Raw genomic sequence first — 20,715 nt, 5'->3', positions numbered from 1 at the left:
GAGTTCCAAATTCCACCCAAATGGATAAGATTAGTTAAAATTACACTCAGAAATACCATGTGTAGAGTAGAAATACAGGGCGAACTCACACCAGAGTTCAGGATTACTAAAGGATTACGACAAAGAGATCAACTATCAACAATGATTTTCACCCTATGCCTTGAAAGGGTAATACGAAATGTAATTATAAACCGAGGTGGAACTATTTTGAATAGAAGTCTACAGCTTTTGGTTTTCGCAGATGATTTGGTTGGTTTATAGTTTACTTGGCACAAAGACAACACAGGTCATACTGTGCCATACCAAAGGTTACATCTATACATAAGCAGTTTCAGAAAATTGTAAACAATATGTCTGTAAAAGAATCTAGTTCCACAAAGCAGCATCTACAGATAAACAGAAATGCTGCAGAGGGCACAGCAACACACAAGGTCAGAGGATATTACAGTAGTGCAAAAATAGGCAAAAAGGGATTATTATACAGTATGTATGGATGAAAATTAAATCAGGAATACATATAAACAGGATTACTAGAAGGTACACAAATGGACAAGGTGTTCTACAGCATTACATGATTAGTCGAAAAATAAAGTGCATACACAAAGCTTATGTTAAGCAATGCAGTATCTACATATAGACAAAATTACTGCTGAGGTTTCAGCAGTACATAAATAGATAACAGTACAGGTTAACATATGTAGATACAAAACAAGTCAAGGAAAGCAGTATCTAAATATAGTATGACTACAACAAACATTATTATACTAATACTGAAAGAGTCAGAAAGGAATTATTATACAGCATGTATGCATAGAATTTAAGTTTAGCATTATGATATTTACACATTAACAAAATTATAACAGGGTGACACAACTATACAAGATCAAGGCCTAGGATAATATACAATTGGTCAAATTTGACCTAAGAATAATATGTATGTATAAAAGTTAAGTTAAGCAAAACAGTATTTACATATAAACAAATTTTACAGTCAAATGTGTTTATACAAATTAATTCTTTCTAAAAATTTAAAAAAATCATGCAATTTGCCTGAGTCTGCTAGCATTTCCCTGAGTGTATGGCTTGGTTAGATAGGTGAAAATTTCATTCCTCTCTCGTGTAAATTTTTGACAATCTACCAGAATATGATGAATAGTGAGATGTGTGTTGCATTTTTCACATATGGGAGGGTCATCAGCTCTCAGTAAATAAGAATGCGTAAGGTGGCTGTGACCTATGCGGAGCCTAGCAAGAACAACCTCCTCCCTTCTCTTTGTACGTTGACTAGAATGCCAAGTGTTTAATTTCAGGTTTAATGTCATATAATTTGTTTGTTAATGCTTCCTGCCATGTTGACTCCTACTGAGCAATTACCTTTGATCTTATAAGCTGTTTGTAGTCTGTATATGGAACTGTCAAACAGTATGTGTAAAAGCTATGAGCTGATTTAGCAGCTGCAGCCTTATTTCCCTTAATTCCGATGTGGCTGGGAATTCAGCAGAACTGAACATCGAAATTAAGAATTTTAATTTTGGTGTAGCACCTCATAAAGTACTGGATGTGGATTATACATAGGTGAGGAGATAGCCTGTAAAGAGCTCTATGCATAAGTGCAAGCTGAATGGCATGCAACTCTACTGTATAATTACTGAAGACTGGTGGGATATGATTTGAGATAATAATGTCAGGAACGACAGCAGCACGTATTTGATAAAAACTATTTTATCAAATATAAAATAGTATTAAATAAATGGGATGAATGGCATACCGTTAAAGAAACAGAAATGAAAAAAAAAATTTTTTTTTGAAAGTCAAAAAAATGCCAAAGAAGAATGTGTTGGCTTGATTGGTACATTTTACGAGGTCGGGTCAGACTCATCCATTATGTGTAAGGTAACATAAATTGGAAAAGATGTGTGATACTTCTGCCAATTTTCTCCTGTCAAACCGACCAGGAGAACACAGGCAATTCATACAATATGTATTTACTAATATAACCACCTTATCTTAAAAGTGCAGTTACTAAATCAACATGGGAATGTTGTGGGCTTTGGAGGTCTCTAAGTACCCGTATTATTATAATTATTAAGATATTTAACGTTTTTTGCTTCTTATAGAATCTATTCTGCTATTGCAATCAAAAGTTTCTTTATATTCACTCCATCCCTAAACGAAGTCTGCCATCAAACTATTGACTCTATATCTTCATGTCCATCCTGGATTTGAAATCCGTTCAATTCAAATCCAACAATTCCACACTTGATCCACAAGAGGTCTCTTTGCGTATATCAGTCATTGTTATCAATCCACCTCTGCTTATCCGTTATGACAGTGTTTACAAACCTTGAACAGTAACCCTTGATATTTTGAAACATTCATTCTGGTCTATGAGGCTTCTTTCGACAACCTACCATCCTATGTTTTTGTCCACCGTTAACAATTGGGTAGTCAGTTTCTACAATGGATATCATGATGGACGACTTTTTGCCTTCAGACTATGCATGGATTCAGGAGCATCGATTCGTGTATTATCTTCCTGCTACTTGTCAACGTCTTCCTTTCATAGATCTCTTACCTATGTAGTTTTGCTTGTCTTGGTATTCTTTTCTCTTTATATTCCATTACTCGTTTTCATTAGACAAACTTGCTGTGTACAAATGCTCCAAGCCATCAGCTTATCCACAACTTGAATATCTTAAACTTGAATCTCCATATTATTTTTCAGTATGACGAGGACAATATCACCTTATGTACAACTGAAACACATTCTTGTTGTGCGCCTGAAGTATCTTTCAGGACTGGGGCAATTCGCGAAAAAGGTGTTATGACTTATCACTTGCCTTAGTATGGAATAATGCAAACACTCCTTGCGGACATGTATAATGCTATGCATTATGGGAAGGGGTCACTACTCAGACCAGTTTTGACCTTTATTGAATGTTCAAGTAGAGGTCAAACCCAGCGTTGTTCCCCTCAGTAACAGGCTCACCCTGCCACTGAGAAGAACTCTCAGGACCGGTTGGCTCTACACCGTGGCAGGCTCACCCCACCACCGATCAGAGCCGCTCATTTGCTCATATCTTGAGGGGTAACAGCAACAGCCGAGCCTCCGTTAAAACTTCATGGGCTACAGCATTGCCATTCATCACTCAAGCTTCCAACCAGTTTCGACCCTTATTGAGGTCTCATCAATGGGAGCCAGACCTAGAAGTGATATACCAAGGTTGAAATAATGCAGAAGTCATATCTTCCTATATGAGTTGCCAAAAGGTGTCACATCTTATTATTAAAATACTCTGGATTAGAGAAAGATAGTTGTTGAAAGTTTTTCAGTTGGTTATATTATAAATTAAAGATACCAAGAAATTATATACTTGGTTTGATCCATTATCCAAATGTAAGAAAACAAAGTTTGGCCTGAACTATCTTTCGGGACTGCGAAACTCGTGGTAAAGGAGGTATGATTTCACATCATTTGCCTTAGTACCCCAAGGTTTCGTTAAATTGTGAATGAAGATATTTTATGTATTATAATACTTCATTCATATTTAACATAATCTACCATGTTATAAGCAAGACTTGTAAATATTATTTCTTGTTAATCTCTTGCTTGTAATATATTATTCATATAAATGCTTTGAATTTTGTTTGTTATTAATTAATTATTTAATCTTAGAATATGTAATAGCAATAAAAAGACTATATAAAAATGTCATTCATTATATTTAGTTTGTTCTGTAAAAATTATTACATAAATTGTGATATATCTTTTTTATTTCTGTAAATAAGAGTTATTTTATGTAATTCTACTGACTGGATTTGATTGGCTGCTGACGGAGAAACGGTGTTTATTTTAGTTAGCTCGTGCTGAAAACGTGAGCTACTGGTATAAAGAGAGAAGCCAGTTGATATAAGCTGAACTGGGAAGCTAAGTGATCCCTTATGGAGGCGGCCAGTATCAAGTTGAATGAGGAGTGCACCAAAAAAAGAAATGGATACAGCCTGATTTTGCCGATTGGAAGCGTTCTTCATTTTGTGAAATATCAAGGTAAGACATTGATTAGATGCAATTTAATTGCTATTGCTTCATTTAGCCTACGCTTGGTATTGCTGGCAGTCCTTTGCGGCTGCGGGATATTTTACAAAATTTCTGCTGGCAGGTCTTTAGACCTGCGGGATTTCTTTATTAGCGCTCATACGCAGTTAAAACGATATGCGCGTACCTGACCTAGACGTATTCACCGATTTTCTCGATAAAGAGCCGGCTCTTGTACTTATTGATAAACTCCAAAAGAAGTTCAAGCTGACATGGCCTACTAGCATGGTCGATCCCGTCATCATTATCGAGTCACTCGATAAAAGGCTAGCACTCACTTTTATTAAAAAGCTTCTCAAAACGTTTGAATGGGATTGACCCGGCTACTTAAACCTATATTCTTCACCCGAAGTCGACATTGAGGAAAATGAAGACTCTCCTCAAATGGAAGAAGAACTCAATCTAGTTGTCTCTACCTCTAATCCTTCTTATCAAGGAGAAATCCACGCTCGTAAGAAGAGAAAAACTCTCGCTGCTGAGCCAACACATGATGTTGGATGAAAGGATGTTCCCATTTAAGATCCCTCTATCTCCACCAATGAAAAGGTGCCACCGATTATCCTAAGAGAAAAGCAGAGATGGACAACACTAAGAACCATCATGGCTAATTTACAAATAAGTTATAGATCTGCTAAAAATGTAGACGAGGGCATAAAAATTCAACCCGCTACAGTGGCTGATTATAGAAATCTTACAAAGGAGCTGGACGCAAGAGGAACACAATATCACACATTCTCACTTGCCTACGAAAAAAATCTGAAAGTGGTCCTACAAAGAGTCTCCGAGGATGAAATAGTTACTGACCTTAACTTATAGGATCTACCTCCCATAAAAGTCACTAGAATGTTTAGATCAAATAAGACACCTATGCCTTTAGTCAGTAGAAATTCATAATATTTACAAAGACATATATAATCTAAAATAAATCTGTGGACTCAAAATCATCCCTGAACCATTGAGAAAGAAAGCATCTTCTGGGCAGTGCCACAGATGCCAAAAATTTGGCCATGCCCAGAAGCTATGCAAAGCTCAGTTCAGATGCCTAAAATGTGGCGAGAATCATCCCCCACAAACACCTGCGCCAAGCCAAAATCCATCCCGGCAAAGTGCGCTAATTGTGGGGATCCTCACTCTGCTAATTATAGACGGTGTATACATCACCCCAAAAACAGATGGAACGATCCAAATATTCAATCTACCTCGTCATCTAGTGCGAGAGTTCCTGAAGCTCAGGCTCCTCAGTCCTCCAAGAGTGAGAGCATGACAAGAGATACTCTCCCATCATTAACTGAGCCCCTTAAGAAAATGAATCCTGAACATCAAGCGAGAACATATGCTGATGTGGCCTGCTCTAAACAGATAGTACAAACTCAGAACCTGACTAACCTACATTCAAATCTATCAGCTATTATCACCTCTTCTCTTGCAAACATGCTGCAGGATTTCAGCAACTCAAATCAGATATATTTCTAATCAATGAAACTCACCTGAGGCCTGCTGACACCCTAAAAATCAGAGGGTATCAGATTTACAGAAACGACAGTCTTGGGTATAGAGGTGGAGGTACAGCCACCGTTATCAATAACTATATCAACCATCATTCAATAATCAACCCTACAACCACCAACCTTGAAATTACAGGAATTAATGTTCTCACAAACTCAATTGGAAAACTTAAAATGTTTTTTGCGTACAACCCTCCATTAAAGACATTATTGACCTCAGATCTGGATGCCATCCTTGGAGTAAAAGGACCGGTCGTCATCGCTGGAGACTTCAATGCAAAACATCCTGCTTGGAACAGTAAATCTACCAATAAAAATGGTCGCATCCTTTCCAGCTACACAGGATCAAACTATGCTGTTGTGGCTGGACCTACCGAACCAACTCATCTCAGTAGGTCTGGCACTGCTGACATCCTGGCCATACTAAAGAATCTTGAGGAGCAGTGCAAACCTTCTTATAACAACTTAGATTTCAATCACTTGTACAAAATCCACAGACAGGTCAGGCATGCATTAAATCTCCCAGATACCAGTGCTGACCATGTTGTACCCGCATCACCTGTTGAATTATATGATATTATTAAAAAACTTAAGAACGATAAAGCTCCTGGACCAGACGGTATCTCAAACAGGGTGATTAAGCTGCCGCCTCGAAAAGCTGTAGTGCGCCTGAGCAGTATAATAAATGCAATCTTAAGATTTTACTATTTCCTTCCACCTGGAAACTGGCTGATGTAATCCCCATACATAAGCCTGGCAAGGACCCACACCTACCGTAAAATTATCGTCCAATCAGTCTCATCTCAAATCTGGGTAAGGTTGCGGAGAAGGTCATCCGCTTACGACACCAAACCTCAGTAAATGACCTAAACATCCTCCCTAAAGAACAGTTTGGTTTTCTGCAACACCATAGTACTACCCAGAAAATCCACAGAATTGTCGAATACATCACCACCAGTTACAACTGGCGCCAGTGCACAGAAGCTGTTTTCCTAGACCTATCCAAAGCATTTGACAAAATCTGGCATTTTTGACTCCTGCACAAACTTATCTCAGCCGGTACCTCACTAAAAATGGTTCATCTAATCCATTCATATCTTCAGAATAGATCAATGCAAGTTAAAATCAACGGTTCTACATCGTCCCAGGCGCCATATCTTTGCTGTAGTGCCGCAGGAATCTCTACTGCTTCATTGCCGTTTTCTGTATACACGTCAGATATCCCGCACAATCCGATGACTTCCATTTTGGTCCTGTATGCGGACGATACGGCAATACTAACCAGATCTGGCAGACCCAATTTCATTACCAGAAAGCTTCAAGAAAACCTTCTAAAGCTGGAGGGTTGGTTCTCCAAGTGGAGATTGGAAGTCAACCCCCAGAAAAGCTCAGCCATTCTTTTCTCAAAAAGGCCAATGTCTCCTGTAGGAGAGGTGTTACTATTCAATACTAAAATTCCCTGGCAGACAGAAACAAATTACCTGGGTGAAATTCTCGACTAAAAGCTATCTTTCAACCAACACATCAAGTCTACGTGCGCGAGGGCATCTAAAGCCATCGCTCAGATCTGTCCGCTAATTAATAGAAATAGCAAGCTCAGCAACAGAATCAAATTGCAACTATACCAGATGACGATTCGTTCTATAATCACCTATGCCTCTCCGGCCTGGAGCCACACCTCTAATGCTAACATTATCAAGATACAACGAGTGCAGAACAAGTGTTTGAGAATGATTCTGAACACCCCGTGGTATGTTAGAAACAATCAACTCCACAGAGACACAAATATTCCCTATATTTTCTCTTTTCTACAATCCTTAGCATCCAAGTTTTTCCTAAAGACGTCCACACATCCCAACGATTTGGTTCAGCAAGCTGTAGCATACGAGGCAACGGACATATTCAAATATAGAAGACCAAAAGCTATATTAGCCTCCTATCGCCATGCATAATCTCCATGCCCATTTAGGGTGAGCAAACTCATAAATTTTACCATCACTGTAACCACAACAGATAGCAAGGAATACGAAAAGCATCTTGCTTCACGCCTAAAGACATAAATGTCAATTGTCAATTGTTAATAAGCTGAACTGGTTAAAACCGGATTTTGGCGGGAAGAAGGAACGTAGTTGATTTGAAAACAAAAGTAAAAAGTAAGGAGAAGCCTTGGAGACAGCATAGAGAGCGGTAGCGTGTGACAGAAGGGAGAGTAGATATATGCCATAAATTGACTAGGAAAGGACAGGCATTTAATGGGCATTTCGAATTACTTATATGGAGTTCTGATACTACGATAAATTCCAAATGGTTAGTGGAAGAATAGTACAGAACCGAAGTTAATACATGGAAGAAAATAAGGAATGTAGAATACTAAAACCAAGTGCATCAAGATTTGTGTATTTCTGTGTCTATAATTCAGTTATTATAGTGGAAGATTTCTTTAGAATTGTGTTGCCATAAAGTAAAAGTCAACAAGAATTTCAAATGTGCCTTTGCGAATTCGATGTGTAGAAGCCGTAACCCGATAAGAGTTGTCTTTTCTCTAACCTGAGAAGTTAAAACATTTAACTCCGTTGGATACATTATGACTCTAGCTGTGGTGTTATGTCAATTAATCGTCAGATGTTAGATGTACTCAAGTACTTTCCCCTCGAAATAATAAGTCTCATGAGTGTTAACTGACTGAGAAGGAATTTAGTGTAGCCTGTCATAAGTTTAATTATAGTAACATTTGGAAGGAACATAAAGAACTGAAAAATGAATGTTTGATAATTTATGGATTGTAATTATTCTGAATACTTTGTACTGAGCTAATACATTTATGATATGATTCATCCAATTGGATAGAGAGAAATATGTCAAAGTACTAATACAGAGGAACTAGAGAGGCTATAACTTGTCTAAGAATTATTGAGGAGAAAACATTAAACCATGGTGGAAAGTTGTTTTTGGGATTTCTAGATTTTGAAAAGGCATTTAAGACAGTGAAACATGAAAGGCTTTTTGACATTCTAGAAAATACTGATATTGACTCTTATTTAGATTTGGAAATTTTAAAGAGATTATATTGATCACAAATAGCATCAGTGTGTGTAAATGGAAAGGAAACAGGAGAATTCCCGGTGGAGAGAGGAGTCAGGCAAGGATGCAAGTTATCACCATTATGGTTTAACTTTTATAGTGAACAAATGTTTAGAGAGGCACTTGAGGATGTAGAAGAAGAAATAAAAATAAACGGAAGAATCATTAATAACTTAAGATATGCGGATGATGTGGTAGTGATGGCAGAAAGTGAAAATGGATTACAACAAATTGTTCAAAGAATTGAAAACTCTTGTAAAGAGTATGGACTAAGAATTAACACACAAAAGACCAAGATAATGATAATGGGTAGAAAAATAGGAGATAATGTAAAGATAAGATGTGGAGGAAAGATTTTAGAAGAAGTGGAAAGATTTCAATATTTAGGTAGCTGGATCTCAGAGAAAGGAACTTCAGAGTTGGACATTAGAAATAGAATAGGCAAAGCTAAATTGGCATTTATGGAAATGAAGAGAATTTTAATAAACAAGAACACTAAAATAGGTGTTAGAATTGGAATAGTTAAAGCAACAGTTTGGAGTATTGCAAGTTATGGAAGTGAGTCATGGACACTAAGAAAGAGAGATAGGGAAAGAATTAATGCATTGGAAATGTGGTGTTATAGAAAGATGGAAAAGATTAGCTATACAGAAAGAATATCAAATCAAGAAGTTTTAAGACGAGTTGGGATGGAAAGAACACTGTTAAAGAATATTACGCAAAGAAAGACTAGATTTGCAGGACATCTTCTGAGAGGTTCTTCGGGACACCTGACAAAAACTATATTACAAGGGAAAGTTGAGGGGAAGAGAAGACATGGAAGACTAACTACAGAGTGGTTTAATGACATCGTGGAATGGACTGGTTTAAGAATGATGGAAGCGACAGACAGAGAAAAATGGAGAAGAGCTGCTGATCTGCTGCAACCCTCTTGCTACAGGATGCTATCGGACGACGACGACTAATGCTTTATGAATTAACAGTTGCTAACATTAGTCATAATCCTTAAACCTAATTGAGAAGCTATTAATGTCCGAATGTGAATTCTTATAATATTTTAATTGGATAACCTTTTGCAGATAGTTATATGTATATATCGTGCTTTTCCACATTAAATGTTTTCTTTTGTTGAGTTAAACTCGGTGTTTGTCTGATTTTCTTTCATTGCACCGCACATAAAAAAAATCGGACCTTTGCGGAAGCCTTAAATACTAGTAATAACCTCGGCCCGAAGATAAAGTGATAATATGAGTTTAGTCGATGATTGATTCCTCTATATTATTTAGACTAATCTGAATATAGGGTGGCGCAGTATAATAGAAATTTATTTATATTCAGATGAGCATCAATCAACAACTAACCGAGTATAACAGAAATTAACACGTGCATTGCCAACCACGCGATATCGCGCGATGCGAGCCCTCACCAAACGGCCGATCACGCGTTATCGCGTGGACGTCGCTAACTAAATAAAAAAAATTGGCCACCACACGAAATTCCAATTTTCAGCTTGGCAATGAAAGTGTTAAAGAGGTAAAAATAAAAATAACAAACCAACATAAATGGAGCTACACAGGCTTTGCATTTAATTAAGGGTTTTATCAACAACGGTGTTGGCTCCTCGTGTTTCAGAAAGTATACCTAAATGAGTCCTTCAAGATAAACTCCAGGTGGAACAATGAAATCATAAAAAGATATTCGACACTAGAAACAACATTAAAATTCAGCATAGGAAACATGGACTGTAATGGTTGGTTACAGTCATTAAGTAACATTTTCTCTTTTTCAAGGTTGGAGCAAGTCGCGTTACACGTGGATGCGCTTCAGTTTGCATTGACGAGGGAGGTTACTTATATAGTAAGCATGAATTTTAATATGATGATTGAACACTTTTCCAAGGACGTAATTACTCCTTATTATCTTTTGACCATGGAAATTCCATAGGGTTAGTTTTTATGCTTTAAACACCCATCGTTCTGTAACAGATAGCTTTAATTCGGCACCGGACTGATAAGCACAGGTAGTGGATTTTCTTTCTTTTTATCCGAAAGATAGATCTCTATCATAAGCTTCCAAATTTATGCAAATTCTTCATTATCCATTCTTTTTTACTACGGCCTTGATTTGAGACCGCAATATCGGCAAATGTTGGCTTACAGCAATTGTGAGGAAAATTCGCAGTAGTATTACAATATTCGGAAGTGAGTTCTCGAGACTGTATTTTAGAATCAACTGCAAAAGTTCAAAATGGTTCAAAAGTATCCCCCGGGGAAATCCTCCCCCCCTAGCTACGCCTCTGTGTCTAAGCAGTGATTTTCTTATTCTTGTATAGTTTTAGCTGTTTCGTACTCCTTCCTGCTTATATTTGAAAAAAACAAAACAAAAACAAGTTACAATCATTATTATTATTATTTTACATTTAGATCGATCTTTTTTCTTTTTCATTTCTATTTATATTAATAAAAAGATAAATCACTTCATGCATTTATTTTAATGTGAATCATGCCTCCGAATGGTAGCAAACCTGTTTGAGCATTAGTACTTCGAATTAAATAATCAGGGTTTGTGTCTATAGAGTACCCCTTTGTTGTGTTGCTATCGTCCTATTAGTGACTCTGTTGGGTGTTGTTCCTTGGACAGATCACCAGGATAGCAATGTTGAGGTAGGGTGTTCCTAAATGAGGCATTCCAAGGTACGCACAGACGACAAGCAAAAGAAAGTCTATATTTTAATCGTTGGAGTTGGAATGCCGAAAGCAGATGGCAGAGGAATGGAGTTCAAAAATCGTCTTTATTTAAAAAAAAAAAAAAAAAAATCTCGAATACCCTTTTCTCTCTTAAGACTAAAATAAACAGTCAAAAGACTTCAATTCGGCGATGCAAAATTATATAAATTAAGCGGATATTAAATCCAACATAATTTCAGAGTCGAATAGAGAAACTATAAAAGTTTCGAATTTGAAAGTTGACCAGAGAGTTTGCGGGAATACACTCGCGCCATACTACGAGTTGCCCTAGCCAAATCTAATAGCAAGCATGCACGCCGAAGCGCCCGTATTTTCGCCTACTATTGAATCTTTTATAGTTTCCGTATTCGGCTCTGAAATTACGTTGGATTTAATATCCACTTAATTTATATAATTTTGCATCGTCGAATTGAAGTCTTTTGATTCTTTATTTTAGTAAATACTTTACGCAACGACCGAGAGTTCACTTATGGAATATACACCTCTACGACGCTTGGATTTATATATTATATTAAATATTATATATTAAATATTATATTAAATATTAACTACCCCCAGAAAACGTTCTTTTCTCAAAAAAGGCCAATGTCTCCTGCAGGAGATGTGTTACTATTCAATACTAAAATTCCCTGGCAGACAGAAACAAATTACCTGGGTGTAATTCTAGACAAAAAGCTATCTTTCAATCAGCACACCAAGTCTGCGTGCACAAAGGCATCTAAAGCCATAGCTCAGATCTATCCGCTAATTAATAGAAATAGCAAGCTCAGCAACAGAATCAAATTGCAGCTATACCAGATGACGATTCGTCCTATAATCACCTATGCCTCTCCGGCCTGGAGCCACACCTCTAATGCTAACATCACCAAGATGCAACGAGTGTGCAGAACAAGTGCTTGAGAATGATTCTGAACGCCCTGTGGTATGTTAGAAACAATCTACTTCATAGAGATGCAAATATTCCCTATATTTTCTCTTTTCTTAATCCTTAACAATCCTTAGCATTCAAGTTTTTCCTAAAGACGTCCACACATCCCAACGATTTGGTTCAGCACGCTGCAGTATACGAGGCAACGGACATATTCAAATATAGAAGACCAAAAGCTATATTAGCATCCCATAGCGATGCATAATCTCCATGCCCATTCAGGGCGAGCAAACTCATAAATTTTACCCTCACTGTAACCACAACAAATAGCGGGGAATATGAAAAGCATCTTGCTTCACCCCTAAAGACATAAATGTCAATCAATTGTCAATTATATATTAAATATATAACTAATAAATAAATAAAAAAAGTAATATATTAAAAATATATTTTTTTGTTCAGGTTATATTTTCAGGATATTTTTTATTAATATATCAGGATATGCTAATTACAAGTTCTTTACAAATTTCAAAATAAAACATTGTATCATAATCATCATCAAATTCCTGACATGTACCCTCAAGAGATATACAGGATATGATAGTACTACATGAAACGTATACCATTACTATCTTCCTATCTACAATTTTCCTCCAAATCAACCTGTTAAGACTCGAAAATTATCAGATCTTATTTCTATCTTCTAAGGCACTTTTTGCCATATCAATCTTGGTCTTGTTCGTAGTCTTTTTTCATGCCAACCTGGCAGAGAGCACTTGTTTTGCTAATCTCTTCTCTCACTTCTGTTTAAGTGACCATACATTATTCTGGTTAAATTGCTATTATGTTATATTTCCTGAAACTTTTCGATCTTGTTCTAAGGAAGGACTGTCGAATATATGAACAAAAAGAACAATGCCACTAACGTATTAGACTCCAATGCACTACAATGCCAAGGACACTCGTGCGCTTTAACGTAACATTACCCAACTTTCAAGAAGTAAATGTGATTGTATTTCCTGTTCCTATTGCGTCAGACTATCACAAACCTTCCCATCATGTTCATCACATGATTGCAAGCACTTCGTGCTCGTTAGTGCTAAGAGGCCCTTCGTTGCACAGCGAACAAAGTCTGGCTGTTATCAATCGTTCTCATTCAGGTAAACAACGATAGTAACTATATTTAAAAGTTTACGCCTTAGAATTTAATAATCTTGTGGCATTTTATTAAGTACAATAATAAATAAATGTAATAAATACTCCTGTTGAAGTTGTTGTTCTTAGCAATGATAACCAAGGATTATAGAAATAAACCGTTGATAATACAGACCTTATGTAACAATGAATATTATAAGCTAGTCATTATTAGCCAAATATTGAGATACTCACGATAGTACTGCATGCCACATGACAGTGACTGTAAGTGCGACGGTGACTTCTTTGAGATCAACTAGAATGTTGGATAAGATTCTGGCTGAGACAGCCTCTTCTTCAATGGGACTTATTAATGTTTTACAGAAGCGTTGACCACATTTTTTTGCTGGCATTTTATCATGTGTAGTGTCTAATACAAATACCGAAGTTACATTACAAAATCGTGTGTTATTGAGGTAGAATTATAATGGCAATGCATTCAAAATATTCGAAGGAATAAATTGTATATTTCTAGTTGTTAATAGCGAAACGTTTACTTAATGATCTGGATGAACATCCGAGAAACCTTCACTCCTGTCGTTCATTTTTTTTTTTTTTTCAGTCCACGATCCACGTAAGTTCTGCAACTAATACCGGTTGCTCAGCTGGTTAATTGTCATACACACTGAGGCCGTTCGGGCACATCCGACCATCCGCACGGCCTGTGTTTGTTGAGCTGGTTAGATGACGTACCTACAAGAAAGACATCAATCAGATACAGTACTATTGGCTGAAAAGAAAGGGTATTTGTCCATGATCCGCCATCTAGAAGAATGCTGACAAGTTGCGTGTTAAGTTAAATTTCATGATGCCTCCATATGCTATCTGTTGGACATTGAAAATCAACAAACATATTTCAGAATTGGGTTGAAGCTAAATTGAGAAAGGAAGCAAGTTTAGATATCCTCAAAAAGTTACAATTGAGATTGAAAGAAGAATAAGAATCTTTCAATTCTTGGTTTTCTTTTTTTTTGATGCATAGGTGTGCAGAAACAACGGGATGCAGATCAGCGGACTGAATGGACTAGACTGATGGACCTATGGACTGATAGGTTGCGCTTAAATGGATTTGGAGTTAAGTGTCTAGACAGTTTGTTCATTGAGAGTGTGGAATCACAAAAGCATCTGCTGATGATAGCAGATGAATTGCTTCCCAAAAGGTAGGAGACAGAGAGTGGAAAGCAATTCATTTGAGGTAATCTTGTATGATTGACTGAATCATTCATCTCATTCATAGCGTTAGAAGTGGTAGAGTTCCCTAATGAGGGGTTCATGTCGAATTAAATGCAGCTGGTTCACTACTCCTCTGCTGCATCCTACCAGGGCAATATTCATGGCAATATTAATGAACAGACAAAACCGACCTCACGGGCCGGTTTGCCTGTTCTGGGGGAATGAAAAAGAACGAAACGATTCTAGTCGATGATGCGAGTTCCTCGCATTTTAGACGGGAATCGAACCCTGGTTTTTCCCACCAAAGGACTTTGTCAATACCGACTGAGCTACGGAGGCTCTAAATTTTGTATAAGGTAGAAGCAAATAGGACAAACACAGATGGTTGCTGTTATAATCCACAGGGTGCCAGGAATGATGAGGAAAGAGTCAAGATCATATGGGAGGAAGGAAAATGAATTTATTCACCTAATAGCAGATAATTACTTGAAGCAGTATGTGATGGAATTGGTAGTAGGTTCAGATCTCTCCATAAAAAAGCGACTAGCCACATTTACTCTTATTAGGAAGATTGATTGTGCAGTCCTGGAACTCTGGAGGTTGCACACCATGTGGCATATTCGGGACTATTATGTGGAACTACATAGCATATGACCAGCTTAGGCGGAAATTTGAATCAGTATGCCACGGGGTAGAAATTTGCAAAGTAAAGACGTTAGTAGTGAGTGAATGGAGATAGTCAAAGGTTACACGAAGGGAGCAATATCAGACTGTGTACCCAAGGTGAGGAGGATAAATCAGGTAGGCGGTAGATGCATAAGTAGTATCACTTAAGAGAGTTCGAATGGCTTGGGGGGGGAAGTCGAATTCAATGCTAAAGATTTAAACGATTCCATGCATAAGATAGCTATAGAATGAAAGTGGGGAGCCCATTACTACTCCATCAATTTATATAAAGAGCTGGTTTTTCTAAAATACTCCGTTTTAAGAGAGTGTTTAATGAGTTTGCAAATGCCCTGGAGATACATTTTAGTAAACGAGAACTAATGTATCATCTAATGGAGCATCTGTAAAAGGGGACAAAACGTGGAAGCTCACTAAGCACACAAAAGTGGGCGAATTTTGTTTTGTGAGACAGCATCTAGTCGATGTGTTTGAGTTCGGATGCCAAATGTTTAGCTAGCGTATACGTGATATAATTTATAGCACGATGGGGGTGAAAGGTACCCCTAGTTATGACCTTAGGTAGCCCGTAGAGTCTTATTGTATGCGGATAAGAACTCTTTAAGATTTCAGATAGCCAAATCGTAATGTTATCTAGAAGGCTTAAAACTTTATTTTTATTGTTATACTATACTTAGGGCATATAATATAGTATATGATTTAATATGGGCATATAGTAAAGAACTCTACAGTAATAACAAAAATAAAACTTTAAGGCAGAATCACCATTGCATTTCTTTCGCCTTCTAACTGTTACGATGTTTTAATTTGATTTTAAATTCTTAATGATTTCTCCTTTAGAAATATCACTTATGGAAATCAAGGAGAGAAACTTAAACTTATGCGAAATAAATTTATTAGACAAGTCAGTAAAATTCCCAATTATTTACTACTACTACTACTACTACTACTAATAATAATGTAATAAAATTTACCATAAAAAATATAACCGAAGGCCATTAGACGTGTTTAAGTTCGGTCGATTTAAAAAGGTCTCACAACTCTCTTTATATGACCATCTATAAGGAATCTACTTCTATGTATAACCTTAGTTTTCTTTCAAAAACTCTGTTTAGTTGAGATAACATGTTTTGCACGGCCAGAATGTTCCGGTTCATGGTAATGGATGGAAGATTGATGTTCTTCACGACGGATGGCTGCAGATCTGCCAAACTGTTTAAAGTAAGACAAACTTTAAAGGGGTATGGGATATGGTAGACACCCGGAAAGTTGAATGGAGACAGGTGAAGAAAGGATGGTAAAAATCTTCCTGAACAGGTCGATAGGATAGATACTACAATATATGAGGTTTTAGAACTTTAGTAAAACAATAAAAAAAATCCCTTTAATCAGTGACGGCTCGTGGCTTGAAATCGTGGGGGGTGCTGCAACTTTCGAAATATACATACACACTGTAAGTACAGTGAATACGTGTTTGGATAAAATATCAAATTATGGTAGAAATTTTAAAAAAAAATAAACGTGAACAAATATTGTTTATTATCGATAAAATTATACAGTTTGGTATAATTCAAAATTACTTAACAATTAAAAAATCAATATCATAACCCCGATAATGTTCTAAAATAAAAAGTATAACAAATGTTATGTCTTTAATTGTAATGTCCAAATATTTAAAGAAACGGAGAAAACACGATAATCACTACGAACACTCTACTACTGGCGCAAACTGCATATAAATAACAGTGGAACTGCGCGACGGACAGTGCCGCATTACGCTAATAGCTCGCCTCTCACTATGACGTAATGCGGCACTGTCCGTCGCGCCCTCCTAAGTGCCCTCCTAAGTGCTACAAGATGGATTTTTATTATTTTTTATACAAAATAAGAGAATTGTGTAGGATTGTTGATGATAAAATTAAATATTACAAGCAAATATAAATAAATTAATAAATATGTTTATATATCGAGAAAAATTGGGGACGCTGCAGTTCCGCAGTGCCTATTCATGAGCCACCCCTGCCTTTAATATAAGGGAGTGGAATCCGAGTAATATCTTTAAGAGGTTTAGACACTGGTTGATTAAAACTGTTATGTTTGTTATCTGAGTGTGCACACAGGATTTTGTTTTCTGGAACAAACGCAAAATTAAAGGACTTGCAATTTTGATTTTATTGTCAGATGTCATCAAGCTAAAAGTTCTCCAAGTCTTGTTAACTGTAACAGAACTGATGGTATGATCTTGAATAGATTTTGGCTCACCGCCCCTCCTCCCTATTAGCATTAATAACAGAAATTACCAGGAAGAGCTTCACAGTCGTTCTCCATGCAGACTGTGTTTGTTATAGAAGTTATTTCCTGTCCTCGTTGGGTATTATCATAGCGACTCTGACAACACTAGCTTGAAATGGAGAAATTTCCGTTTGTCAGTACTTAATTTCAGTCAGTAAGTTATTATTATTATTATTATTATTATTATTATTATTATTTGTAGTTTCAAGCATTTCTTCGTTAAGAAATATTGACAGTTATCATAGCAACATCTGTGGAAATCTGAAGATGAAAAATCAAATTATGCATCTTAAAAAATTTCCCTAAAATTGGGGGAAGATTACCTGACCTTTTAACAAGGTTAGCATCTTCACGAAGCGACAGATGCTTCAAAAATGTCAGTAATTGTATAACTGATTTCAGTGCTAAAACCCTTAACGCTTTTATTTTGGAAAATTATGTAACATGTGTACATTTCTTTTCTTATCCAAAGAGAATATTTTTTTATAAAATAGCAATTACGAAAACAATTTAAAATGCAAAGATTAAATATTTGTTTTATTTATTGGCAGGTAGGTTGCATTTCTGATCTACTGAAAAGGATGGAAAAACAGTGCAGAAAGCATAGATTAGTGGTAGATATTGATGGGTTTTATATTCCTGCTGATGAACCTTTTACTAAAGAGAAATGGCGAGGGGTGTTAGCCTTAAAACCTGATCCCACGGATTCCTTCATCGTCACGTATCCCAAGAGCGGGACTACCTGGACCCAGTTTATGGTGTGGGGCATTCTAACCAGGGCAGCACCTTTTGTAAGCTTTACGCAGATGCTTCACGGATGTATTCCATATCTGGAAATGACAGGTCCAGAAGCTGCTCAATCACTTTCTCCTCCAAGGTGCATGAAGACACATTTACCCTTTCATCTTCAACCTTATCATCCCGAAGCAAAATACATTTACGTAGCTCGCAACATCAAAGACACCTGCATTTCTTATTATCATCATATTAAAGAAATGCCTTTTATTTTTCATTATGAAGACGGAACACTGAATGATTTCTTTGAACTCTACATTAATGGGGAGATTCCTTATGGCCATTGGTACGATCACGTGTTGTCTTGGTTGGATCATAGAAATGACCCGAATGTTTTGTTCTTAACTTACGAAGGGATGAAAGCCGACCATAGCGGATCTGTTATGAAGATCGCTTCTTTTCTTGGGGATCAGCATAAAGAAGCATTATCAAAGGACCCAGAAATGTTGAAAAAAATTGTTGCTATGACTACGTTTGATGCAATGAAAAATATTGACCAGCGTTTTCCTGATCCTCATTCACCTCCAAGTGACAAAGAAATTCCATGTGAAGGAAATATCGAGGATCAGCCGAAATTGGTGGAAATAAATTTTTTTCGGAAAGGTCAAGTAGGCGATTGGAAAAATTATTTGACAAGTGATCAAGAAAGAAGACTCGATGAGTATATAAAGAGTCAGCCTAGAGGAGAAGAGATTTTATCGCTATGGAAATAAGAAATATTGTTGAGGTTATCTTTCAACAGGAAGATTATAATCTTCCTTTTTCATTCAGAATGATAATTATCTTTCTGAATTGAAAAAAGTGGGACAAATGGGAAAAAAAATAAAGCGAAAACTATTATCCCATGTCTTTTTTTGTGTATTTGTTTAAACTTCGTTTTCAGATTTATATGTAAAATTTAAGTAGAACAATTTTTCGCCATTTTTCATATTTTAATTTGCATATTTTGGCATTTTTGGGATTATCAGAAGAATAATGCGGATTAATACTACATTTCCAGTTTTGTAAATTGAGTGCGTTTTCCCACATTAAAATAATTTTATAACAGTACGCCTTTGCACACAAATGCAGCATGTGAGAACACACACACACACACACACACACACACACACACACACACACACACACACACACACACACACACACACACACACACACACACACACACACACACACACACACACACACACACATTCGTTTCGTTTATAGAGAGATCATTTAGATTAAGTGTTATCAAATATTAGCTGAAAAACTTTAAAACATTTAATGATTTTAAAGTATTAAATAAATGGTAAACAAAAATTTATAATGCCTTGAATATATAAAACGCATTATTATTATAATAAATTTAGTTTAATCCTTTATCCCCAGTCCTGAAGATACTTTCAGGCGCAAACTTTGTTTTGCTCACACTTGGATAAAGGATTAAACTAATTTTATTATATTCTAACCAAGTGAAAAATAAACTTTCAACATCTTTCTCTAAATCCAGAGTAATTTATTAAAAAAGGGTGGCACACCATTTGGCAACTCCTATAGGTAGAGATGACCTGCTAATGCTTCTGCCTGGTATCTCCACTTGGGCCTGGCTCCCACTGAAGAGACCTCAATAAAGGTCGAAACTAGTCTGGGTAGTGGCCCTTCCCTTAATGCATAACATTAGACATATCCGCAAGGAGATGTGTTTTGCATTATGGGAGATACTGAGATAGGAATGTTGGTAGCTTGCTCCACCTTTGCAAGGAGTTTTCCTAGTGTTGCACCACCTTACCCCAGTCCTGAAGATACTTTCAGGCGCAAACGTTGTTTGCCCACACTTAGATAAAGGATTAAACTAAATTTATTATACTCTAACCAAGTGAACAATAAACTTTCAGCATTATTATTATTATTATTATTATTATTATTATTATTATTATTATTATTATTATTATTATTTATTCGCATAATTGATACACAGTCAAAACAAGATATAAACAACAATTTGACTGGTGATTCAGAACAATTCAGATTCTACCCAAGAATCTAAGAATAGTCCGTTAGGTAGCGACGTAAAATATGGACTGTTCCCAATAATGCTGTTTTTTTGTAGGTCATATGGGGTCACTTCGTTGATGTTTAATTGCTGTAAATATTTAAATAGCTTCTTTGAATTTGCGCCAAGTGCACCGATAACCATTGGGATGACTTTGGTGTGTTTAAGCCACAGTCGGCCAACTTCGATTGCCAGATCTCGATATTTAGTAATTTTTTCCAGTTCTTTGTTGTTGATGTTGTTAT

General features: G+C 36.5%; 1 protein-coding gene across 1 annotated transcript; it reads left to right on the top strand.

Moving 5' to 3' along the window:
* The first annotated feature begins 13,427 nt into the window (after positions 1-13,427).
* Positions 13,428-19,275, top strand: LOC150095238 (sulfotransferase 1C2-like). Its single transcript, XM_090410426.1, has 2 exons — positions 13,428-13,457; positions 18,196-19,275. The coding sequence occupies exon 2, from the start codon at positions 18,222-18,224 to the stop codon at positions 19,146-19,148; it is 927 nt and encodes a 308-aa protein (XP_090266552.1). The 5' UTR covers positions 13,428-13,457; positions 18,196-18,221; the 3' UTR covers positions 19,149-19,275.
* Positions 19,276-20,715: the final 1,440 nt, after the last annotated feature.

Source organism: Typopeltis vanoorti, chromosome 20 (assembly GCF_054136105.1).
Source record: "Typopeltis vanoorti isolate ZY-2024b chromosome 20, IOZ_Tvanoo_1.0, whole genome shotgun sequence".
In the NCBI taxonomy this organism is placed as follows: domain Eukaryota; kingdom Metazoa; phylum Arthropoda; class Arachnida; order Uropygi; family Thelyphonidae; genus Typopeltis; species Typopeltis vanoorti.
This window is presented reverse-complemented; position numbering and strand designations above follow the sequence as displayed.